The following is a 26088-nucleotide window of genomic DNA, read 5'->3' as shown; positions in this document are numbered from 1 at the left end:
ACATAAAAGATCCTACGGCCACTATTTCGAAGAAGAGCTGGGGAGTTATCCCCGGTGTCCTGGGGCAATATTTATCCCTCAACCAACATCACTAAAACAGATGATCTGGTCATTGTCACATTGCTGTTTGTGGGAGCTTGCTGTGTGCAAATTGGCGGCTGCGTTTCCCACATTACAACAGTGACTACGGTTCAAAAATTGGCTGTAAAGCGCTTTGGGACGTCCGGTGGTCGTGAAAGGTGCTGTATAAATGCAAGTCTTTCTTTTATAACATGGTTCTAATGGGAGGGTCACACCAGAAAGATGAACTTTTATCTCTTAGACACTGACTTGACTTGCTGTTGACTACTGATGGCAGGAATGACGTATGAGGAGAGATTGGGTCGATTGGGCTTATACTCGCTGGAGTTTAGAAGAATGACAGGGGATCTCATTGAAACTTATAAAATTCTAACAGGACTAGACAGACTAGATGCAGGAAGGATGTTCCCGATGGCGGGGAGTCCAGAACCAGGGGTCACAGTCTAAGGATAAGGGGTAAGCCATTTAGGACAGAGATGAGGAGGAATTTCTTCACCCAGAGAGTGGTGAACCTGTGGAATTCACTACCACAGAAGGCAGTGGAGGCCAATTCATTAAATATATTCAAGAAGGAGTTAGATATATTTCTTAAGGCTAAAGGGATCAAGGGATATGGGGAGAAAGCAGTGACAGGGTGCTGAGTTTGGATGATCAGCCATGATCGCATTGAATGGTGGAACAGGCTCGAGGGGCCGAATGGCCTACTCCTGCTCCTATCTTCTATGTTGTGTGATGCGCTATCAACAATACCAAAGACTACGAGATGGACTTAAATGAAGTAGGCTTTTATTGACTAAGAACTAGAGCATGCCTCTGCTAGTGAATCCATCCTAAGAGCTCCCGGGGGAAGGGTGGTGAGTCACCTTTATACCCGGGCTTAGGGGTGGAGCCAGGGGCTGAGACATGCCTGGACTTGTACAGGGTTAACAGTGGTTTACCACACAGGCATGTACAGGTTAACAGTGGTTTACCACATTGTGGAGATGCCGGAGTTGGACTGGGGTGGCCAAATGTAAGAAGTCACACAACACCAGGTTATAGTCCAACAGCTTTATTTGAAATCACAAGCTTTCGGAGCGCTGCTCCTTCGTCAGGTGAAGTGGAGAAATGCATAAAGACACAGCTTATATAGTCAGAGAATAATGTCAGATGTTTACAGGTAATCTTTCCAACTGCCATTTATCACACCTCGGCAGAGAGATAATCACAGCAATCAAAGGTGTGAATGGTGTCCAAACAGGTCAGTCAGGAAAACATTACATCAAAGAACAATGAGGTGGGGTCACAAGGGGTCAAATATTGCAGATGATGGGGCCTGTATGAAAACCAAAAAAGACAAAAAACATTTTTTTTGCTGGAAATCACAGCAGGTCCGGCCGCATCTGTGTAGAGAGAACAAGCCAATGTCGACTCGAGTCTGGATGACCCTGCGTCAGGTGGGGTTACATGTAGCGTGACATGAACCCAAGATCTCGGTTGAGGCCGTCCTCATGGGTGCGGAACTTGGCTATCAGTTTCTGCTCGACGATTTTGCGTTGTCCTGTATCTCGAAGGCCGCCTTGGAGAATGCTTACCCGAAGATCAGAGGCTGAATGTCCTTGACTGCTGAAGTGTTCCCCGACTGGGAGGGAACACTCCTGCCTGGTGATTGTTGCGCGGTGTCCGTTCATCCGTTGTCACAGTGTCTGCATGGTCTCGCCGATGTACCATGCTCCGGGGCATCCTTTCCTGCAACGTATGAGGTAGACAACGTTGGCCGAGTCACATGAGTATGTACCATGTACCTGGTGGGTGGTGTCCTCACGTGTGATGATGGTATCTGTGTTGATGATCTGGCATGTCTTGCAGAGGTTGCTGTGGCAGGGTTGTGTGGTGTCATGGTCGCTGTTCTCCTGAAAGCTGGGTAATTTGCTGCGAACGATGGTCTGTTTGAGGTTAGGCGGCTGTTTGAAAGCGAGTAGTGGAGGCGTGGGGATGGCCTTAGTGAGGTGTTCGTCGTCATCGATGACATGTTGAAGGCTGCGAAGAACATGGCATAGTTTCTCCGCTCCGGGGAAGTACTGGACGACGAAGGGTACTCTGTTGGTTGTGTCCCGTGTTTGTCTTCTGAGGAGGTCGGTGCGATTTTTCGCTGTGGCCCGTCGGAACTGTCGATCGACGAGTTGAGCATCATATTCCGTTCTTACAAGGGCGTCTTTCAGTGTCTGTAGGTGTCCATCGCGTTCCTCCTTGTCTGAGCAGATCCTGTGTATTCGCAGGGCTTGTCCATAGGGGATGGCTTCTTTAACGTGGTTAGGGTGGAAGCTGGAGAAGTGAAGCATCGTGAGGTTGTCCGTGGGCTTGCGGTAGAGTGAAGTGCTGAGGTGTCCGTCTTTGATGGAGATTCGTGTGTCCAAGAATGAAACCGATTCTGAGGAGTAGTCCATGGTGAGTTTGATGGTGGGATGTTACTTGTTGATGTTATCGTGTAGTCTTTTCAGTGATTCTTTGCCGTGGGTCCATAGGAAGAAAATGTCGTCGATGTATCTGGTGTATAGCGTTGGTTGGAGATCCTGTGCAGCGAAGAAGTCTTGCTCGAACTTGTGCATGAAGATGTTTGCGTATTGGGGTGCGAATTTGGTCCCCATGGCTGTTCCGTGTGTTTGGGTAAAGAACTGGTTGTCGAAGGTGAAGACATTGTGGTCAAGGATGAAGCGGATGAGTTGTAGGATGGCGTCTGGAGATTGGCTGTTGTTGGTGTTGAGTACTGAGGCTGTCGCAGCGATGCCGTCATCGTGGGGGATACTGGTGTAGAGTGCCGAGACGTCCATCGTGGCAAGGAGTGTTCCTGGTTCAACTGGTCCATGGGTGCTGTTTGGACACCATTCACACCTTTGATTGCTGTGATTATCTCTCTGCCGAGGTGTGATAAATGGCAGTTGGAAAGATTACCTGTAAACATCTGACATTATTCTCTGACTATATAAGCTGTGTCTTTATGCATTTCTCCACTTCACCTGACGAAGGAGCAGCGCTCCGAAAGCTTGTGATTTCAAATAAAGCTGTTGGACTATAACCTGGTGTTGTGTGACTTCTTACATTTATCTTCTATGTGTGGGTGTGTGGCGGAACTCATGTTTTGGTTGCGGTGCCCGGAGGGACAGTTTTAGCCGCCGTACCTGGAGCGGGGCGGAAGTGGCGACGGGTTGTGCGGGGCGGAAGTGGTCGGGGGGACAGCTTTCCCGCCTGGAGGCGGGGAGAGAGAGAGAGAGAGAGCGCAAGATGGCGGAGTGAAGAGCGGGCTCAGGTAAAAGGTGCACATGGTGGGTGGGGCGAAGAGAGCGGCTGCTGCTGGGAGGGGGGCCCCCGAGGCCGAGAGTTCTGCTGACAACACTGCGAGCGGGTGTAGGATGGAAGCCCCGGGCCTGGTGGTATGTGAGTCGGGGCCCTGGCGGAGCCTGGGGTGCAGGCCCTGGGCCCACCGGGGCTGCAGTGAAGCCAAGGTCTGGCCCGAGGGGAGGAGACGCTGGGAAGGCCAGGGAACCATTTGCAATCCCTTCCATTTGAATAATTTTGGTAGGAAGGAAGAAAAAAATTGCAATAATTTGGGGTAAGGAAGAAAAAGATTGCAATAATTTGGGGTAAGGAAGAAAAAGATTGCAATAATTTGGGGTAAGGAAGAAAAAGATTTGTGATTTGGGGTAAGGAAGAAAAAGATTTCAATGATTTGGGGTAAGGAAGAAAAAGATTTCAATGATTTGGGGTAAGGAAGAAAAAGATTTCAGTGTTTTGGGGTAAGGAAGAAAAAGATTTGTGTTTTGGGGTAAGGAAGAAAAAGGTTTCAGTGATTTGGGGTAAGGAAGAAAAAGATTTCAGTGTTTTGGGGTAAGGAAGAAAAAGATTTCAATGATTTGGGGTAAGGAAGAAAAAGATTTCGGTGATTTGGGTGTAAGGAAGAAAAAGACCACCACACCTGCAGTACTGTGAGCAGTTGTGAAAAGAAAGACTTGCATTTCTCCAGCGCCTTTCACAACCTCAGGACGTCCCAAAGCGCTTTACAGCCAATTTTCGAAGTGTAGTAAAGTTGAAAACATGGCAGTCAATTTGCACGCAGCAATGTGATAATGACCAGATAATCTGTTGGTTGAGGGATAAATGTTGGCCAGGACAGCAGGGAGAACGCCCCTGCTCTTTGAAATAATGGCCGCGGGATCTTTTACGTCCGCCTGAGAGCAGATGGGGCCTCGATTTAACCTCTCATCCGAAAGACGGCACCACTGACAGTGCAGCACTCCCTCGGCACTGCACTGGGAGTGCCAGCCTAAATCTAGTCTCTGGAGTGGGGACTTGAACGCACACACGGCCTTCTGATTCAGGCGAGAGTGCTGCCCACTGAGCCACGGCTGACACTTCAAGGAGAGCTGGCAAAATGGTGTAATTTACATTTTAATGATTTGCTTCTGTAAAAGGCTGTTAAAGTATAGCTAACTGAAAGTACTTTTGAATAGCAAAACCAGGTAAATGCTGGAAAACACTCGGCATCTGTGGAGGGAGGAGAAATAGAGTTAATGCTTCAGGTCGATGAAAGTACTTAATTGGCGCTGGAGTGCGTTGAAAAGTCCCGAGGTTGCAAGTTTGTGCCTCACTAACACCTGCCACCTTGTGCTGTCTGTCTCCAGGTCGAATGCCACCATCCACTATCTGTCCCTTCATCTCCTTTGCAGAGCTGCTGAGTGTCCTGGGCACGGGAGAAGTGAGTAAATAATGTTTTTACAGTGATTAACACCCCCCCCCCCGCCTTTTGTGTATCCCTTTCACTTGGCTGCCGTGTCTTCAGCTGCTTAAGTCCCACTCTCTGGAATCTGTTCCCTAAATCCCCCCAACTCACCATCTCCCTCTTTTTAGACCCTTCTTAAAACCCAAACCTTTGGTCATTTCTAATCTCTTCCTTGGCACTGTGTCCATTCTCTTCACGCCTCAGTGAAACGCCTTGAGACATTTTTCTATGCGGAAGATGCTGATTCCTCACCCTTGGTGATTTCAAACTTTTATCTCCACTCCCCTTGCCCCCTCTCCTTTGAATTCACTGCCCTCCTGAAACCTGTCCCTCCATATAAACTCTCACCTGTATTCACAGTTAGATATATTTCTTAAGGCTAAAGGGATAGAAACATAGAAGATAGGAGTAGGCCATTCGGCCCCTCGAGCCTGCCCCGCCATTCAACGAGATCATGGCTGATCATCCAAACCCTAGCACCCGGTCCCTACACCGACAGCCATCCCACCCAAGCCCTATCCCCGTAACCCCACGTATTTAATCCCCCCTAACACTAAGGGTCAATTTTTATCATGGCCAATCAACCTAACCCGCACATCTTTGGACTGTGGGAGGAAACCGGAGCACCCGGAGGAAACCCACGCAAACACGGGGAGAATGTGCAAACTCCACACAGGCAGTCACCCGAGGCCGGATTTGAACCCGGGTCCCTGGCGCTGTGAGGCAACAGTGCCAACCACTATGCCACCGTGCTAACCCATATCAAGGGATATGGAGAGAAGGCAGGGACAGGGTACTGAATTTGGATGATCAGCCATGATCTCATTAAATGGCGGAACAGGCTAGAGGGGCCGAATGGCCTACTCCTGCTCCTATCTTCTATGTTTCTATGGCCATCTCGCCTGGTCGCTTTAACCCCATGGTTACAGCCCTATACCCGCTTCCAACCTCCTGCATCTGCACCAGGAAAAAAAACCTGCCCCCACCCCCCAAGTCCCTTACGAGTGCACTTTCAAATGCCCAACTGCCGAGCCTTTGGCCCTCCATTCGCCACAATATATCTGAAGCAATATTCCTGCTATGCCGCGTGGCAGTGCAGTGGTCTGGAGGTCCCGCACAGGCCACTCACCGGATTTTAAAATGGGAGAAACCGCGTGTGAAAATTTGAATGGACCACACAGCCACCTAAAGGGACCGTGCACCTTAAAAAAAAAAAAAAAAAAAAAATGAGAGGAAACATTGATCTGCAGTCATAGTCATAACGGCACAGAAGGAGGCCACTCGGCCCATCGAGTCCGTGCGGCTCTCTGTAGAGCAATCCAGTCAGTCCCATTCCCCCGCTCTATCCCCGTAACCCTGCAAGTTTATTTCCCTCGAGTGTCTATCCAGTCTCCCCTTGAAAACATCGAGTGTCTCCGCTTCCACCACTTCAGTCGGCAGCGAGTTCCAGGTCCTCACCACTCGCTGCATAAAAAAGTTTTTCCTCACATCCCCCCCTGTATCTCTTGCCCAAAACCTTAAATCTGTGTCCCCTAGTCCTTGTACCATCAACTAGTGGGAACAGCCTTTCCCCGTCTAGCCTATCCAAACCCGTCATAATCTTGTACACCTTTTATCAAATCACCCCTCAACCTCCTTTGCTCTAATGAAAACCAATCCAGCTTCTCCAACCTGTCCTTGTAGCTAAGATCCCCATCCCCGGAACCATTCTGGTAAATCTACTCCGCACCCTCTCGAGGGCCTTCACATCCTTCCTAAAGTGTGGTGACCAGAACTGGATGCAATACTCCAGTTGTGGCCTAACCAGCGCTTTATAAAGGTTCAGCATAACTTCTCTACTTTTGTACTCAATACCTCTATTTATGAAGCCCAAGATCCCATATGCTTTGCTAACCGCTCTCTCAATATGTCCTGCCACCTTCAGGGACCGATGCACATTAACTCCCAGGTCCCTCTGTCCCTGCACACTCTTTAAGACTGTACCATTAAGTGTATATTGCCTCTCGCTGTTCCTTCTGCCAGAATGCATCACTCTGTCTTTGGACGCTGAAGGCACTGGATAAATGCACGTTGTTGATCGGTGCTTTGCGCGCAGTTCCCAATCTCCTACAAGTATCGGGATTCAGCCCGCGTTCGTAATCCCCGGAATTGTGACGACGTTGGAGACCTGTCTTCGACTGGTGGCCAGGGTACCCTCGGGGTCACTGAGCAATGTCAGAGGACATTGCTCTCCCGTATATCTATAATCTACAATGTATTAAACGTCATGTGTCTGCGCACGCTTCCTGTGTCAGCTTTTCATAGAATCATAGAAATTTACGGCGCAGAAGGAGGCCATTCGGCCCATCGTGTCCGTGCCGGCCGACAAAGAGCTCGCCAGCCTAATCCCACTTTCCAGCTCTTGGTCCGTAGCCCTGTGGGTTACGGCACTTCAAGTGCATCTCCAAGTACTTTTTAAATGTGATGAGGGTTTCTGCCTCGACCACCCTTTCAGACAGTGAGTTCCAGACCCTCACCACCCTCTGGGTGAAAAAAGTTCTCCTCAACTCTCCACTAATCCTTCTACCAATTACTTTAAATCTGTGCCCCCTGGTTATTGACCTCTCTGCTAAGGGGAATAGGTCCTTCCTATCCACTCTATCTAGGCCCCTCATAATTTTATACACCTCAATTAGGTCTCCCCTCAGCCTCCTCTGTTCCAAAGAAAACAACCCCAGCCTGTCCAAACTTTAGCTAAAATTCTCCAGTCCTGGCATCATCCTCGTACATCTCCTCTGCACCCTCTCTAGTGCGATCACAACTTTCCTGTAATGCGGTGACCAGAACTGCACGCAGTACTCTAGCTGCGGCCTAACTCGTGTTTTATACAGTTCAAGCATAATTAACCTAAGCTAACTCTGGGCTGACCGGTGATCAAACCTGGTATTTATGGCTCTGTGCCACACTCGCAGATCGGTATCCTACCAAGCTGTGAAATGAGAACTTGGCCGTTGCTTTGCTCTTGCTGTAAAACCTGAACACTGACCCTTCGCAATTAGAAATGTAGAGGGGATATGTGTGTGTATGTGAGATTTATTTATCCGCTCGCACGTGCCAGCTGTCAGCCTGTACCAGCAGAGTATAGGAAACTCTGCTGCCCTGTATTCTAACTCGCACCAAGTCCCGTTCACCCATCACCCTCTGTGCTCACTGCCCCGTGTCCTAACTCACACCCAGTCCCGTTCACCCATCACCCTCTGTGCTCGCTGCCCCGTGTCCTAACTCACACCCAGTCCCGTTCACCCATCACCCTCTGTGCTCACTGCCCCGTGTCCTAACTCACACCCAGTCCCGTTCACCCATCACCCTCTGTGCTCGCTGCCCCGTGTCCTAACTCACACCAAGTCCCGTTCACCCATCACCCTCTGTGCTCGCTGCCCCGTGTCCTAACTCACACCCAGTCCCGTTCACCCATCACCCTCTGTGCTCACTGCCCCGTGTCCTGACTCGCACCAAGTCCCGTTCACCCATCACCCTCTGTGCTCGCTGCCCCGTGTCCTAACTCACACCCAGTCCCGTTCACCCATCACCCTCTGTGCTCACTGCCCCGTGTCCTAACTCACACCAAGTCCCGTTCACCCATCACCCTCTGTGCTCACTGCCCCGTGTCCTGACTCGCACCAAGTCCCGTTCACCCATCACCCTCTGTGCTCACTGACCTACATTGGCTCCTAGTCCGGCAACGCCGCGATTTAAAAATTCTCATCCTTGTGTCCAAATCCCTCTGTGGCCTCTCGCCCCCTCCCTATCTCTAACTTCCTCCAGCCCCACAATCAATGTTCCCTTTTAAGTTGCGGGGCCGCAGAGCACTCTGGAGGTCCCACGCAGCGGCTCATCGGCTTTTCAATGGAAAATCCGCGCATGTGGGGAATTTTGAAGGTTTCGCGAGGCCCCCCAAAAAGTTAAAGGGAATATTGTCTGCAAGATCTGTGCTCCTCCAATTCTGGCCTCGTGCCCTAACCCTAAATGTACCATTGGCGGCCGTGCCTTCAGTTATAGAGTCGTAGAGTTATACAGCACAGAAAGAGGCCCTTCGGCCCATCGTGTCCATGCCGGCCATCAAGCCCTGTCTATTCTAATCCCATTTTCCAGCACTTGGTCCGTAGCCTTGTATGCTGTGGCGTTTCAAGTGCTCATCTAAATGCTTCTTGAATGTTGTGAGGGTTCCTGCCTCTACCACCCTTTCAGGCAGTGAGTTCCAGATTCCAACCACCCTCTGGGTGAAAAAGTTTTTCCTCAAATCCCCTCTAAACCTCCTGCCCCTTACCTTGAAACTATGCCCCCTGGTTATTGATCCCTCTACTAAGGGGAAAAGTTCCTTTCTATCTACCCTATCTATGCCACTCATAATTTTGTACACCTCAATCAGGCCCCCCCCCCCTCAGCCTTCTCTGCTCTAAGGAAAACAACCCCAGCCTGTCCAGTCTCTCTTCATAGCTGAAGCGCTCCAGCCCAGGTAACATCCCGGTGAATCTCCTCTGCACCCTCTCCAATGCAATCGCATCCTTCCTATAGTGTGGCGACCAGAACTGCGCACAGTATTCCAGCTGTGGCCTAACTAGCATTTTGTGCAGCTCCATCATAACCTCCCTGCTCTTATATTCTATGCCTCGGCTAATCTAAGCTCTGGAATTCCCTCCCTAAACCTCTCCCCCTCTCTCTCCTCCTTTAAGACACTCCTTATAACCGACCTCTTTGACCAAGCTTTTGGTCACCTGCCCTAATGTCTCATTATGTGGCTCGGTGTCAAATTTTGTTTGATCGTCGCTCCTGTGAAGCACCACGGGACTTTTACTGCGTTAAAGACGCTTTAAAAATGCAAGTTGTTGTTGAAAGTTGATCTAGTCTAGAACTATAATTGCTTCCTTTCTTTTCAGACTTGGAGTTTTGTGTAACGTGCGTCTCGATAGGAATCCAGGATGTGGCACGAAGCCCGGAAGCACGAGCGCAAACTGCGCGGGATGATGGTGGATTACAAGAAGCGCGCGGAGCGGCGCAGGGAGTACTACGAAAAGATTGTGAGTTTCTCGTAATGTTCACTGTTTCGATTTCGGTTTTTTGACGTTGGGGGGTCAGTAAACGTTAAAAAGAAATTATGAAAATTAATTTTTCCAAAGCTTATCTGTTCTAAGCAGTGTTCTGCAATCTTTGATTTACAGAAAAAAGATCCAGCGCAGTTCCTGCAGGTTCACGGTCGGGCGTGTAAAATCCACCTGGATTCTGCTGTGGCACTCGCTGCGGAGAGTCCCCTCAACATGTGAGTGATAATGTCTGACCTTGTTTACTGTAATCCGGCACCTGTCAGTCCATTCTCTTTCTCTTTCCCTTTCCCAGCTCGGCCCAATCTTCTGTCTGGTGGTGGGGAGGGGCGTGGGGTGCTGATTTGAGCTGGGATGTCTGCATGTGTTGTGTTTTGGTGCTGCTATCTGCTCCGTGATTAGCAAGCCGCCTGGGTGACACACACAGTATCTTCTGTATGTAACGATAGGAAGGAAGGTAGGAACAGGAGTGGACAAGACAAATTGCACAGTGCCAGCTGTTCTGAATTGGGGATTTGGGTAAGGTTATCGCACATTGTGCCGCTCCTACACTGGTTGTGCAAGGAAGGGTGCATGCTGCTGGGTCAGGTTAGGATCTGGTCTTGGACCATCTCCAGCAAGAGAAAGTCTAACCACCTCCCCTTGACATTCAATGGCATTACCATTGCCGAATCCCCCACCATCAACATCTTGGTGGTCACCATTGACCAGAAACTTAACTGGACCAGCCACATAAATACTGTGGCTACAAGAGCAGGTCAGAGGCTGGGTATTCTGTGGCGAGTGACTCGCCCCTTGACTCCCCAAAGCCTTTGCACCATCAACAAGGCACAAGTCTGATGGAATACTCGCCACTTGCCTGGATGAGTGCAGCTCCAACAACACTCAAGAAGCTCGGCACCATCCAGGACAAAGCAGCCCGCTTGATTGGCACCCCATCCACCACCTTAAACATTCACTCCCTCCACCACCGGCGCACCGTGGCTGCAGTGTGTACCATCTACAAGATGCACTGCAGCAACTCGCCAAGGCTTCTTCAGCAGCACCTCCCAAACCCGCGACCTCTTCCACCTAGAAGGACAAGGGCAGCAGGCGCATGGGAACACCACCGCCTCCAAGTTCCCCTCCGAGTCACACACCATCCTGACTTGGAAATATATCGGCCGTTCCTTCATCGCTCGGTCAAAATCCTGGAACTCCCTCCCTAACAGGATCCAGGTTTGATCACTGGTCCGTGCTGACCTCGGCCACGGCAGTAGCTGGAGAGGACAGTCCATCTCCGGAGCCCTGGGCCAGAGGTGAAAACTAGCTGGGATTCCCACTCTGAGCACCAGTGGCTCCTGTTGCAAAGCACACGTGAGAAACATAGAAACATAGAAGATAGGAGCAGGAGTAGGCCATTCGGCCCCTCAAGCCTGCTCCGCCATTCAATGAGATCATGGCTGATCATCCAAATTCAGTACCCTGTCCCTGCTTTCTCCCCATATCCCTTGATCCTTTAGCCTTAAGAAATATATCTAACTCCTTCTTGAATATATTTAATAAGTTGGCCTCCACTGCCTTCTGTGGTAGAGAATTCCACAGGTTCACCACTCTCTGGGTGAAGAAATTCCTCCTCATCTCTGTCCTAAATAGCTTACCCCTTATCCTTAGACTGTGACCCCTGGTTCTGGACTCCCCTGCCATCGGGAACATCCTTCCTGCATCTAGTCTGTCCAGTCCTGTTAGAATTTTATAAGTTTCAATGAGATTCCCTCTCACTCTTCTAAACTCTAGCGAATATAAGCCCAATCAACCCAATCTCTCCTCGTACATCATTCCTGCCATCCCAGGTATCAGCCTGGTGAATCTTTGCTGCACTCCCTCCATGGCAAGAACACCCTTCCTCAGATAAGGCGACCAAAACTGCACACAATACAGGGAGTGGTTCAGGCGAATAGCATAGATGCATTTAAGGGGAGGATAGATCAGCGTATGAGGGAGAAGGGAATAGAGGGTTATGTTGATAGATTGACGAGGAAGGACGGGATGAGGCTCGAGTGGAGCATTAAAGCCGGCATGGACTAGTTGGACCGAGTGGCCTGTTTCTATGCCGTATATTCTATGTATTGTTGCTTCCCCAGGAGATTTATTCCTGTTTGTATGATCTGTACGTAGTGTGTGCTCCCCACTCGGTGGCACGGTCTTGCTGAATGTTTCCCTTTCCTTTTTAAAATTTTCATAGGATGCCCTGGCAGGGTGATACGAACAACATGATTGATCGATTCGATGTTCGGGCACATCTGGATTACATTCCGGAGTACACCCCGCCCTTCCTGAGCGCTCTGTGAGTATCAACACGTGTAATCCTGATGGAAGGGGTGGGGGTCTTTTTCCCGTCATTTGTCAAATAAAGAGATCTCGTCTCCTTGCAGCCTCCTCTAACTGGCAGGAGGTCACGGGAACCACAGACCCCCAGCGCGGTTTAAGCTGAATGCCACTCCTTGGCCACCAAGACCGAGGGACTGGTTTCCCAGTTTGATGTGTCTAACAGGCAGCCGGTCCAAAACGTATTTCTAGGCCGGTGAATTCAGATGGCTTCTAAAATTCTCGTATCAGTGTGTTGCATTGTAAAGAATACTCTCTCCCAGGGGTGAAATGGAGGCCTGCATCTGATTCCGTTGCAATATGTTGGAGGAGCTTTGAACTATTTGAAACTCCAGCTTTTAAATTTGTATTTTGAAGTAGAAACTTTCAGTCAAACTTTCAATGAAGTAAACATTTCAATTTATATATACAGGAAACTTCGCGATATCCGGCACCGACGGGACCGAGCTGCTGCCGATCTATCAAAACTTCCGGATAGACCAGCGCTAATGTTGAAGGATATGGAGGTTTTCATCTCCGTATCTGACAACAAACACTGTTGCTTAGCAACAGCTTGTAAACACTCGGCCCGTACCTTGGAAGCGTCTCTGAAGCTGTTGCTAAGCTACAGAGACGCTTTCCAGAGCCTGACTGTTCTTATAATAAAAAAAAAATTGCTAGAAGAAAAAAAACCTAACCAAAACGGCTGCTGATTTCTGCCGTTAGATCGAGGTTTCCGGACATACAACCTCCGGATAAACCAAAGTTTCCTGTACTGCAAGTGTGAAAGTAGGCAGGATTCAGTCAGAGCTTCACACAAACTTGTTTGGGGTGTTGCAAACCCAAACAAAGCCTCCGTTAATGAAACCATTTTGGCCTTTTGAAGAACAGACACCGTCTCCTCGTTTACAGGATAATATTTCGAACTTGTGGCGAGCATTTCTTTTTTTTTATCCAGCTCGCCAGAACAAGACAACGATGAACGGAAGTGTAACTACGAGCGGTACCGCGGTCTGGTTCAAAACGACTTTGCAGGCAGTAAGTGTCCGCGCCGTTTGTCCAGAAACTTTTGGCAAGTAGAAGCGAGCCGAATTTATATTAGTGGAGCAGTCACGATAGTTCAACGAGCAAATTGCCCAACCTGGTGGTTGTCCTAATCTAAAGAAAAAAGCCCTAGCCTGTTCAATCTTTCCTGATAAAGAAAGAAAGACTTGCATTTATATAGCGTCTTTCACGACCACCGGACGTCCCAAAGCCATTTACAACCGATGAGGTACTTTTTGAAGTGTAGTCGCTGTTGTAATGTAGGAAACGCAGCAGCCAATTTGCGCACAGCAAGCTCCCACAAACAGCAATGTGATAATGACCAGATCCTCTGTTTTAGTGATGGTTGAGGGATAAACATTGGCCAGAACACCGGGGAGAACTCCCCCTGTTCTTCTTCGAAATAGTGGTCGCGGGATCTTTTACATCCACCTGAGAGAGCAGACGGGGCCTCGGTTTAACGTCTCATCCGAAAGACAGCACCTCCAACAGTGCAGCACTCCCTCAGTACTGCACTGGGAGTGTCAGCCTAGATTTTTGTGCTCAAGTTTCTGGAGTGGAACTTGAACCCACGACCTTCTGATTCAGAGGCGAGGGTGCGAACAACTGAGCTGCGGCTGACACTAGTGGAGAAGGTGCAAATTATTATTATTTTTTTTTTTAATAAACAAGTACTGTACCTCAGTTATGGTACCATCTTTGTAAAAAAAAAAAAAAAAAAATTGCACCAAAGATGGTACCATAACTGAGAGGTACAGTACAGTACTTGTTTTTAAAAAAAAAAAAAAACATTTGTACCTTCTCTGCTTAGTCCTGACTATCCATGGGCACTGTCATGGAAGATTATATATTTTTTTGTTCAAACAGTGCAAATGATTTTTGCATTGGTAGTTGCAGCTCCACTGAGAGTTCTAGTGCCAGTCACTTGGTAACAGAGCAGAAAATGCTGTAAGTACACAGCAGGCCTCTCGACACCTGAAAGAGGAAAGGTGGGTTAGGAACATAGGAACTGGAGTAGGCCATTTGGCCCCTCGATTCTGTCCCTCCTTTCACTTCGATCATGACTGATCTGTCTCTCAACTCCCATCTACCCACCTTGGTTAATGTTTCAAGTGTTGACACATTGTCAGAACTGAAGTGTTAGCCTGGAGTTTAGAAGAATGAGAGGGGATCTCATTGAAACTTATAAAATTCTAACAGGACTGGACAGACTAGATGCAGGAAGGATGTTCCCGATGGCCGGGGAGTCCAGAACCAGGGGTCACAGTCTAAGGATAAGGGGTAAGCCATTTAGGACTGAGATGAGGAATTTCTTCACCCAGAGAGTGGTAAACCTGTGGAATTCTCTACCACAGAAGGCAGTTGAGGCCAATTCATTAAATATATTCAAAAAGGAGTTAGATATATTTCTTAAGGCTAAAGGGGTATGGGGAGAAAGCAGGGACCGGGTACTGAATTTGGATGATCAGCCATGATCTCATTAAATGGCGGGGCAGGCTCGAGGGGCCGAATGGCCTACTCCTGCTCCTATCTTCTATGTTTCTATGTCCTTTCCCATTCAGACCGAGTGATTTTTGTTTGGACCTCAGTTTCCCAGCATTCGTTTGTTCCCTTTTTTTTAACCTTCTGTTCTTTTGTGTTTCAGTTGCGGAGGAGCAGTGCCTGTACCAGATCTACATCGACGAGCTGTACGGGGGCATGCAGAAACCCAACGAAGATGAGAAGAAGAAGTATGTACTGAATCCAGGAGGGGGTGGGGAGGGTGGAAGAATGGAACAGGAAGTAGCGAGGCATTGTATTTTTTGTTGTTGTTGCCCAGGCGCTCTGATACCCGAGTGGCCACATGGACCCAGGTTTGTGCTGAGTGAGCTGATGTCCACTGGGGCTCCTGCAGTTGGCCTTGATGTCCTCCTGAGCTGGGATGGGGGGAAGGGAAGAAGAGGTGGGAAATCTGTTACAGGAAACACTTTTTTTATCCGGCACCAACGGGACCGGCTTGGTACCGGTTTATCAAAAAGTCCGGATTACAGAGAGGTATAGTAAAAGGTACGAGAGCTCCGTACACAGCAACAGATCCAGGCTTCCCTGTTGCTTAGCAACAGGTGCAGGAACTCCGACCACAAGATCCAAGCGTCCCTGTTGCCAGGTGCAGGAACCCGACCACAAGATCCGAGCGTCCCCGCTGCTTAGCAACAGGTGCAGGAACCCGGCCACAGATCCAGGAACAGGCCACTAATATGAAGTAAAACTTACCTGAACCTACTCCTGAATTTTGCCGGTTAACCGAGATTTCCGGTTATTTGGGTGCCGGTAAATCGAGAGTTTCCTGTACAGAGTATTCACAGCACAGAAACAGGCCATTCGGCCCAACGGGTCCATGCCGGTGTTTATGCTCCACGTGAGCCTCCTCACAAGAACAGAAGAATTAGGAGCAGGAGTCAGCCATTTGGCCCCTCGAGCCTGCTCTGCCATTCAATAAGATCATGGCTGATCTTCGACCTCAACTGCACTTTCCTGCCCAATCCCCATATCCCTCGATTCCCCTAGAGTCCAAAAATCTCTCGATCTCAGCCTTGAATATACTCAACGACTCAGCATCCACAGCCCTCTTCATCTCACCCCATTAACATGTCCTATTCTTTTCTCCCTCGCGTGCTTATCTAGCTTCCCCTTGAATGTATCTGTTATTCACCTCAACCACTCTCGAGGGCAATTAGGGATGGGCAATAAATGGCCTTGCCAGTGACGCCCACAACCCATAAACGAATTTTAAAAAACTCCTTGTAGTAAGTTCCACATTCTCACCACTCTCTGGGTGAAGAAGTTTCTCCTGAATTCCCGATTGGATTTATTAGTGACCATCTTATATTGATGGCCCCTAGTTCTGGTCTCCTCCGCAAGTGGAAACATCTTCTCTACGTCTACCCATTCAAACCCTTTCACCATTCAAACCCTTTCATAATCTTGAAGACCTTTATCAGGTCGTCCCCCCCCGCCCTCTCAGCCTTCTCTTTTCTAGAGAAAAGAAAGCACCAGCCTTTTCTGTCTTTCCTGCCGGTATTCCTACCAATGTTCCCTTTGAGCTGCACAGCACTCGTGAGGTCCCACGCAGCCGGTGAGCCAGCTTTGAAGTAGAAAATTTGCGCACGCGCGGAATCTTGAATAGCCCACGCAGACCCTTTAACGGGGGTCAATTAGGCTTATATTCGCTAGAGTTTAGAAGAATGAGAGGGGATCTCATTGAAACTTATAAAATTCTAACAGGACTAGACAGACTAGATGCAGGAAGGATGTTCCCGATGGCGGGGGAGTCCAGAACCAGGGGTCACAGTCTAAGGATAAGGGGTAAGCCATTTAGGACAGAAATGAGGAGGAATTTCTTCACCCAGAGAGTGGTGAACCTGTGGAATTCTCTGCCACACAGGGCAGTTGAGGCCAATTCATTAAATATATTCAGGAAGGAGTTAGATATATTTCTTAAGGCTAAAGGGATCAAGGGATATGGGGAGAAGACAGGGACAGGGTACTGAGTTTGGATGATCAGCCATGATCTCATTGAATGGTGGAGCAGGCTCGAGGGGCCGAATGGCCTACTTCTGCTCCTATCTTCTATGTTTCGCGCGGGCCAAAAGAAATTAGAGGGAACATTGGTTCCTCCTCCTGATTGATAGCCAGTGAGGACAGAAATGGGGCTGGGCTGTGATGGCCCTGCGGCAGAATAGTTTGCGGGCGCTCCCTGTCCACACAAACCAGTGGGCACTTAGACAAGGACTGCCCATGAAATACTGAGCGTTTCCGAGTGGAAGCGATAAAATGGGGAAAGAGAATAAGAAAGACTTCCACTGCTGCACTGACGTGTGTGGTTGTTTGAAATATTTGGGTATTAAATGCATCTGAATTCCGTAGCAAGGTTGGCAACATATTCGCCAAAGCAGTGATCTCTCTTGCTTTGAATTGTTTGCCTTTCATTTCAAACAATAAAAAGAAAGACTTGCATTTCTACAGCGCCTTTCACGACCACCGGACGTCCCAAAGCGCTTTACAGCCAATGAAGTACTTTTTGAAGTGTAGTCACTGTTGTAATGTAGGAAGCGCGTCAGCCAATTTGCGCACAGCAAGCTACCACAAACAGCAACGTGATAATGACCAGATCATCTGTTTTAGTGATGTTGATTGAGGGATAAATATTGGCCCAGGACACCGGGGAGAAATATCCTGGTGGTCTTCGAGATGAGAGAGCAGACGGGGCCTCGGTTTAACGTCTCATCCGAAAGACGGCACCTCCGACAGTGCAGCGCTCCCTCAGTACTGCACTGGGAGTGTCAGTCTAGATTTTTGTGCTCCAGTCTCTGGAGTGGGACTGTGAACCCGCAACTTTCTGACTCGGAGGCGAGAGCGCTGCCCACTGGGCCACAGGCTGACACGGTAGGTTGATGGTGGGAAAGACTGGGTGACAAAGCCAGCTGTCCTGCCTGCTTTTGCATCAGGGATCAAATCGAGCCACACCAGTCGGGGGTGTGAAGCCTTTCCCTCTACTGGCTGAAACGAAATCTCAAAATCTTAACTGTTCATTGAGAGCTCTCCAGATGCTGAGAAAAGACCAGTCAAAAAAAATCTTTAATTTATGTAGTGGCTTATTACGCATCTCAGAAATTATATAGAATTACATTACATAGAATGTACAGCACAGACACAGGCCATTCGGCCCAATTGGTCCGTGTCGGTGTTTATGCTCCACACGAGTCTCCTCCCACCCCTCTTCATCTCACCCTATCAGCATATCCTTCTATTCCTTTCTCCCTCTTACTTATCTAACTTCCCCTTTAAGGCATCTGTGCTATTCGTCTCAATTACTCCATGTGGTAGTCATACAGCACAGAAAGAGGCCCTTCGGCCCATCGTGTCCGCGCCGGCCATCAATCCCCGTCTATTCTAATCCCATTTTCCAGCACTTGGTCCGTAGCCTTGTATGCAATGGCGTTTTCAAGTGCTCATCTAAATGCTTCTTGAATGTTGTGAGGGTTCCTGCCTCTACCACCCTTTCAGGCAGTGAGTTCCAGATTCCAACCACCCTCTGGGTGAAAAAGTTTTTCCTCAAATCCCCTCTAAACCTCCCGCCCCTTACCTTGAAACTATGCCCCCCCCCTGGTTCCTCATTCTAACCACACTGAGTGAAGAAATGTGCTAAAGAACTTCACATACGATGAACTACATTGAAGCGCTGTGAATGTTGTTACATAGAAATGCAGCAGCCATTTGCGCACAGCAAGATCCCCCCCCTCCCCACCCCGAATGGCCAGCTAACCACCTGTCCACCTTGCTCCCCCAACAGACTGGCCGAAAAGAAAGCGTCAATTGGCTACACTTACGACGACAGCTCAGTAACCACAGAGGAAAAGGTGGAGGAGAAGGATGAAGACGATGAGGACGATTCAGATGAGAAGAGCGACTCGGACGAAGAGATCCCCGACATAGGTGAGCTGCTGCTGCTGAGCTTCGGAAAACTGGCCCTAAACCTCCATAGCAGCAGAGGGCGCTGTTGAATGTTTAAACGGGAAAGAAAGGTGTCCAGGAGGTGTTGAAATATTCCCAATTCATAGCAATTAAGGTCAAATTTCTGAGCCCAGTGGAGACCCGTGTCTTTCCCTGAGGTTGGGCAGCTCTGGTTTGACTTCCAGAAGGAAAGATATTTGAGAAAGAGAGACTTGCATTGATATAGCGCCTTTCACGACCTCAGGATGTCCCAAAGCGCTTTACAGCCAATGAAGTACTTTTTGAAGTGTAGTCACTGCAAGCTCCCACAAGCAACAATGTGATAATGACCAGATCATTGTTTTTTTTTTTGTGATGTTGATTGAGGGATAAATATTGGCCCTAGGACACCGGGGAGAATTCCCCTGCTCTTCTTCGAAATGGTACCGTGGGATCATTTGCATCCACCTGAGAGGGCAGACGGGGTCTCGGCAGAAAGACGGCACCTCCGACAGTGCAGCACTCCCTCAGGAGCAGTTCAGTCAAGTGTTTGTAAAGAGAAAGGATGAGTTAATGCATACGCTTCAAAGGACTTCCATTCTGACAGCGTCTGCATCCTGAAACAGTTAATTTCTGTTACCCTTTGCGATGAGATGCTAATTAACCTGTGGTGTATATCAAGGTCAAGTTATATAAAGTATTATTGTGGTGTAGATGAGCTGAAACAAGAATATTACTTCAAGGTTAGTCACACCGGTAGGACAGAACTTTTGAACTTAGTCATCTTGTTCTGTAGGGAAACACAGCAGGCAATTTGCGCACAGCAAGATCCAGCAAGCATAGGTGAATGACCCAATACAGGAAACTCTTTTTATCCGGGACTGGCGTGGTGCCGGTTTATTAAAAAAGTCCGGATTACAGAGAGGTATAGTAAAAGGTACGAGAGCCCCGTACACGGCCACAGATCCAGGCGTCCCTGTTGCATGGCAACAGGTGCAGGAACCCCGGCCACAGATCCAGGCGTCCCTGTTGCATGGCAACAGGTGCAGGAACCCCGGCCACAGATCCAGGCATCCCTGTTGCATGGCAACAGGTGCAGGAACCCCGGCCACAGATCCAGTCATCCCTGTTGCATGGCAACAGGTGCAGGAACCCCGGCCACAGATCCAGGCGTCCCTGTTGCATGGCAACAGGTGCAGGAACCCCGGCCACAGATCCAGGCATCCCTGTTGCATAGCAGCAGGTGCAGGAACCCCGGTTACACGGCCACAGACCCAGGAACGGCCACTAATATGAAGTAAAACTTACCTGAACCTACTCCTGATTTTTGCCGGTTAACAGAGATTTCCGGTTATTTTAGGTGCCGGTAAATCGAGAGTTTCCTGTAATTCTGTTTTTGGTGGTGTTTGAGAACGCCGCTGCTCTTTGAATACTGCCATGCGATCTTTTATGTCCACCTGACAGGACTTTGGTTTGACATCTCATCCGAAAGACGGGACCTCTTTGACAGTGCAGTCCTACGCAGAAGTGTCGGCCTGGATTACGTGCTCCAGCCTTGGAGTGGGGCGAGAGTCCGACGAACTGAGCCAAGCTGACACTTCAAATTTAAATTGAACTGCAGAAATAAATACTTCGCTCAGTGCTGAACGTTTCCAATAAAAACGCTGTGAATACTCAGCAGGTCAGGCAGCATCTGTGGAGAAACCGAGCTAACGTTTCAGGTCTGTGACCTTTCGTTGAGCTCTGACGAGAGGTCATCGACCTGAAACGCTAACTCCGTTTCTCTCTCCGCAGATGCTGCCTGACCGGCTGAGTATTGCCAGCGTTTTCTGTTTTTATTTTGCATTTCCAGCATCTGCAGTACAGGAAACTTTCGATTTACCGGCACCTGAATAACCGGAAATCTCGGTTAACCGGCAAAATTCAGCAGTAGGTTCAGGTAACTTTTATTACTTGCCTTCCTCCATTTGTTGCTGTGCAAGGGTGTGGCTGCAGCTGTTGCTAAGCTACAGAGACGCTTGCAACTTGTGGCCATTGTTCTGAAGCTGTTGAGGGTTTGTTGCTTTATACGGAGCTCTGAGCTCTGTATCTTTTACTATAGCTTTCGGTTATCCGGAATTTTTGATGAACCGGCACCACGTCGGTCCCGTCCGTGCCGGATAAAAAAAAGTTTCCTGCACAGGAAACTTTCTGGTATCCGGCACTGACGGGACCGAGTTGGTGCCGTCCCATCAAAACTGCCGTATAAACCAGCGCTAATGTTAAAACATAACGGAGCTTTTCTGCTCCGTGTGAATCAACAAACCCTGTTGCTTAGCAACAGCTTCAAAACAGTCGGCCGCAGCTTAAAAGCGTCTCTGTAGCTAAGCAACAGCTTCAGCTAGACCTTGCAGAGCCTGACTGGGGGGGGGTGGGAAAAGCAACGAGAAGTTTAAAAAAACTTATAGGAAACGGCTCCTGAATTTTGCCGGTAGAGAGAGCTTTCTCCTCCGGTTAAACAAAAGTTTCCTGTATTTTGTGCTTTTACATAAACCTTTCTAGTTACCTACCGGGCAAGGTAATGGAGTCAAAGCCATTCGGGGAGTTCAGAACGCCATTGGGTGTTAGGCTAGGTGAGGTGCAGTACCAGAGGGACGATGTCAATGGGCTGAATGGCCATAATTTAATGTCCTTGATGTGTTTTTGTGTCAACAGCAGATCTTGTGCTGTGATATTCCTCTGCTTTGCAGCACGTTTTGAAGCACTGTTCCGTACACTGGTAGCATTTCGGTTCTCAATTCGGTTCTATTTTTTTTTTCGCCGTTCTCTTTTAACTCGTGAAAACATTGATTTCTTGCTGGGGTGCAGCTCCGCCGTTTCTGGGCACCCGCGGGACCTCGCCCGTTCTCCGCACCCGAGCGCTGTCTGGCCGAGGGAGGTGGGTAACACGCACCGGAGCCTGACCCTGCCCTCCCCAGAGGAGTGGGAACCCTGGAAGATTTTCCTGCTGCCTGGCGGTCGCTAGCTCAGCCCGGTCCAGGGCTTGATACTGGCGTTTCCTGGTCGGTAGAGGTTAGTTAATCATTGCCCCCACCAGCTGAGCTATTGAGGCCTTGGCGGTGGGCGAGGAAGAGCAGCAGTACAGTTTCATACTTCACTGTCAATGATCTGTCATCGGAACAGGAGGAGGCTATTCAGCCCCTCGAGCCTGTTCCGCCATTCAATGAGATCATGGTTGATCTGCGGCCTAACTCCATATTCCTGTTTTTGGCCCATATCCCCTAATACCTTTGGTTAACAAAAATCTATCAATCTCAGATTTAAAATTAACAATTGGCCTAGCATCAATTGCCGTTTGCGGAAGAGAGTTCCAAACTTCTCCCACCCTTTGTGTGTAGAAGTGTTTCCAAATTTCACTCCTGAAAGGTCTGGCTCTAATTTTTAGACTATGTCCCCTAGTCCTAGACTCCCCAACCAGCAAAAATAGTTTCTCTCTATCGACCCTATCTGTTCCCCTTAATATCTTGAAAACTTCGATTAAATCACCCCTTTAATCTTCTAAATTCCAGGGAATACAACCCTAGTTTGTGTAATCGCTCCTCGTAATTTAACCCCTGGAGTCTGGGTATCATTCTGGTCAACCTACGCTGCACTCACTCCAAGGCCAATATATCCTTCCTAAGGTGTGGTGCCCGGAACTGCTCGCCGTACTCCAGGTGTGGTCTAACCAGGGTTTTGTACAGCGCAAACAACTGTGCCTCTGCAGAATACACTTGGGGGGCCAGGTATATGCTTTGCCTCTTTAAGTAAATGTCAGAGAGTGACATCCCCTTGTGTGCCTTTCGGTGGCTGGTTTAGGAGCAGCGCAGGCAGAAGGCAGCAGCGGAGGTTAACACGCGTGTGCGTGCACACAAATATCTGAGAGGCAGTACTTCCCTTAACAGAATGGGGAGTCTTTAGATTATATTGCATAGAATTTACAGCACAGAAACAGATCATTCGGCCCAACAGGCCGGTGTTTATGCTCCACACGAGCCTCCTCCCACCCTACTTCATCTCACCCCATCTGCATATCCTTCTATTCCTTTCTCCCTCGTGTACTTTTCTAGCTGCCCCTTAAATGCATCTATTAAATATCAACTTGTATAAACCAGAGCCTGGTCATCTCCATGATGACGTTGTAACAAGAGAACCCATAATATGAATGTTGTTTTACAAATGTAAGAAGTCACACAACACCAGGTTATAGTCCAACAGCTTTATTTGAAATCACAAGCTTTCGGAGCGCTGCTCCTTCGTCAGGTGAAGTGGAGAAATGCATAAAGACACCGCTTATATAGTCAGAGAATAATGTCAGATGTTTACAGGTAATCTTTCTAACTGCCATTTATCACACCTCGGCAGAGAGATAATCACAGCAATCAACGGTGTGAATGGTGTCCAAACAGGTCAGTCAGGAAAACATTACATCAAATGAATTAACTGGGATGGGAGAGTGGCTTCAGTTTGTTTTTGAACAGGCATAGGGAACAGTAGCATAGCGGTTATGTTACTGGACTAGAAATCCAGAGGCCTGGGCTAATGATCCGGAGACGTGAGTTCAAATCCCACCACGGCAGCTGGGGAATTTAAATTCAGTTAAATAAATCTGGAATAAAAAGCTAGTGTCAGTAATGGTGATCATGTAACTACCGGATTGTCGTAAAAACCCATCTGTTTCACTAATGTCACTTTAGGGAAGGAAATCTGCCGTCCTTACCCAGTCTGGCCGATACGTGACTCCAGACCCACAGCAATGTGGTTGACTGTTAACTGCCCTCTGAAATGGCCTAGCAAGCCACTCGGATGTCAAGTCGGCTCACCACCTTCTCGAGGGCAATTAGACAATAAATGCCAGCGACGCCCACATCCCATGAACGAATAAAAAAAAGTTGCTTTCTTTACCTTTGAAAGCGATGCATGGCTCACCGTGTATTTCTGCTGCTGGTCTAGATCATTAGTGTTTGAAGTTTTCTGAATATTTACTTCCTCCTGCCCCTTAAGATGTTGAAGTGGACGTTGATGAATTAAACTCTGAACAAACTTTGGAGCTGAACAAACTCGCTACCACTTACGGGATGTCTGAAGGTGACTTTGTCAGGTGAGGCTAAGGCAGAATTTGTTCAAACGTATCTGTCGTTCAGCGGGCAAAGGCACCATCTCGTGTGGTTCCAGCCACTCAGAGCAGAAAGATTCCTGGTTCAGTCGCTAGTGTGTGCTGAGTGAGTTGGTCTTCTACTGGGGGGGTTGTAGGGGTTACTCTTGGCCATGGTGCCTTTGGCTTACGGAAAGAACGAACTTGCATTTATATAGCACCTGTCACAACCTCCCAAAGCGCTTCACAGCCAATGAAGTACTTTCTGAAGTAAATGTAGGGAGTCACTGTTGTAAATGTAGGGAGTAAAAAGCTCATTGAGGACTGATCCGTTGGGAGAAGGTGGCTTATGGAACAGTAGCCCCGCCAGAGTGACCGTCTTTAGGAGAGAGGGATTTCTCCCCAACATCAGACATTATGGCACAGGGGGGAGGCTGGGCAGGCGACCTGCCACCAAGCTCCTGATGGCACTCTGTGCGCAGAGGGTGAATGCTCGCCGACACCCGCGGGTGCAAACGCCTGTCCCCTCGCTGCCTGGCACGGTGTTCTGGGAGGGGGGTAGGGTGATGGCCCGTTGTTGAGATTTTAAAACCGACCCTTGTCTCTGTTTGAAGGATGCTGCGGAAAGACAAAGAAGAAGTGGAGGCAATCAAACACGCCAAGGCCCTGGAGGAGGAGAAGGCGATGTACTCGGTAAGGATGTTGGTTCTTGTGAAGGATGGGCGTCGCTGCGGCTGCCAGTGTTCGGCTCCGGCGAGCTGTGTCATCATTTTGCCGTGTGCTCTGTTTGCAGGGGCGGAGGTCACGTCGGCAAAGGAGAGAATTCAGAGAGAAGCGTTTGAAGGGGAGAAAAATCAGCCCACCCAGGTACAGAGACTACCTCCCGCTCCCCCCCCCCCCCCCCCAAAGTTTCAGCTCAGAGCCTCCTCCTTTCAGCAGGCCCCCCCCCCCCCCTATTTTTTAAAAACAGGAATGTAGCCTGCAACTTTTCCGTTAAGCTGCACGTCCGCGCCGCGGTCTGGAGGTCCCGCACAGGCCGCTCACCCGGCTCTTCAACGTAAATAACTGTGCATGCGCGAAGAATTGGATGGGCCGCGCAGCCAGTTAACTACAATAAAATTACAGGCAACGTTGGTAGCCTCTCTCCTTATTGTGGCCACTCTTTGTCAGCGTGACGCTAAACTGGTGAAGATTCGCGTATGATTTTTTAGACTCGCCAGTTTTCTCCCCTCCTGTCCTGATGGTTGGGCTCAGTCCCACTTGCCCAGGCCGCCCTCCGGTACCTCGCCCAGGTAACCATTCTTGATATGTGGGACGGGACAGTGAGTGTTGAGACTATTTGACTGCAAAGAGCATCACAACGCAGGACAACTAGCCTCGCCCAACATCCCCACGCGTACATCCCATCAGGGATCGCTGAGGACAGTTTTAGCCCACACTTACCATCCCAGCTACAATCAGCGCAGACCAAGAATCTAACCAGGGATCGTTCGAGCAGGCTCGGTTACACATTAAAGAAAGACTTGCATTTATGTAGCGCCTTTCACAACCACCAGATGTCCCAAAGCGCTTTACAGCCAATGAAGTACTTTTTCAAGTGTAATCTCTCTTGTAATGTAGGAAACGTGGCAGCCAATTCGCGCACAACAAGCTCCCACAAAACAGCAGTGTGATAATGACCAGATAATCTATTTTTGTTATGTTGGTTGAGGGATAAATATTGCCCAGGACACTGGAGAGAACTCCCCTGCTCTTCTTCAAAATAGTGCCATGGGATCTTTTACATCCAGCTGAGAGAGGAGACGGGACCTCGGCTTAACGTCTCATCCGAAAGACGGCACCTCCGACAGTGCAGCACTCCCTCAGCACCGCACTGGGAGTGTCAGTCTGGATTTTTGTGCTCAAGTCTCTGGAGTGGGACTCGAACCCACGACCTTCTGACTCGGAGGCACTGGCTGACACTTAGACGCTCAATCTGGCCTTTATTACTATTGATGTGCGGCACCTGGTCTGGAGTGCATGGGTGGGATTGAGGATTGAAGCTGTGTCCCACCATTCCATGACCTGGTGCTGTCGCCATGTCAGACAGACATGCCTGGCATCCCTATCGGCAGGGTCTAGCCCCCAAGGGTAGAGACGAGGGGAGTGGGGGGGTAGACGCATTTCAGAGCCGGTGTTTAATGTGCTTCCTTTCTTTT

The 26088-nt window shown here is 49.0% G+C and overlaps 1 protein-coding gene across 4 annotated transcripts in view; it reads left to right on the top strand.

Moving 5' to 3' along the window:
* The first annotated feature begins 3253 nt into the window (after window positions 1-3253).
* The window catches only part of clasrp (CLK4-associating serine/arginine rich protein), a 60546-nt gene continuing 37711 nt past the window's right edge, over window positions 3254-26088 (top strand). Inside the window, exons 1-11 of one of the 4 annotated variants that reach the window (XM_085973317.1) lie at window positions 3254-3367; window positions 4740-4813; window positions 9754-9894; window positions 10036-10133; window positions 12140-12241; window positions 13220-13299; window positions 14951-15035; window positions 18638-18780; window positions 23800-23896; window positions 24505-24583; window positions 24684-24757. In XM_085973317.1, the coding sequence (XP_085829443.1) occupies window positions 9796-9894; window positions 10036-10133; window positions 12140-12241; window positions 13220-13299; window positions 14951-15035; window positions 18638-18780; window positions 23800-23896; window positions 24505-24583; window positions 24684-24757 (857 nt within the window). In that variant the 5' untranslated portion in view covers window positions 3254-3367; window positions 4740-4813; window positions 9754-9795. Of the gene's footprint in view, window positions 3375-4739; window positions 4814-9753; window positions 9895-10035; window positions 10134-12139; window positions 12242-13219; window positions 13300-14950; window positions 15036-18637; window positions 18781-23799; window positions 23897-24504; window positions 24584-24683; window positions 24758-26088 lie in introns of all 4 variants that reach the window. The other 3 variants (XR_015074537.1, XM_085973315.1, XM_085973316.1) reach the window with 3 other exon arrangements.

The sequence above is a fragment of the Somniosus microcephalus genome, chromosome 34 (genome assembly GCF_052327205.1).
Source record: "Somniosus microcephalus isolate GS21.2 chromosome 34, FLI_Smic_1.0, whole genome shotgun sequence".
Lineage (NCBI taxonomy): Eukaryota > Metazoa > Chordata > Chondrichthyes > Squaliformes > Somniosidae > Somniosus > Somniosus microcephalus.
Note: the sequence above shows the minus strand (reverse complement) of the source record. Positions and strands in the feature narration are given on the sequence as shown.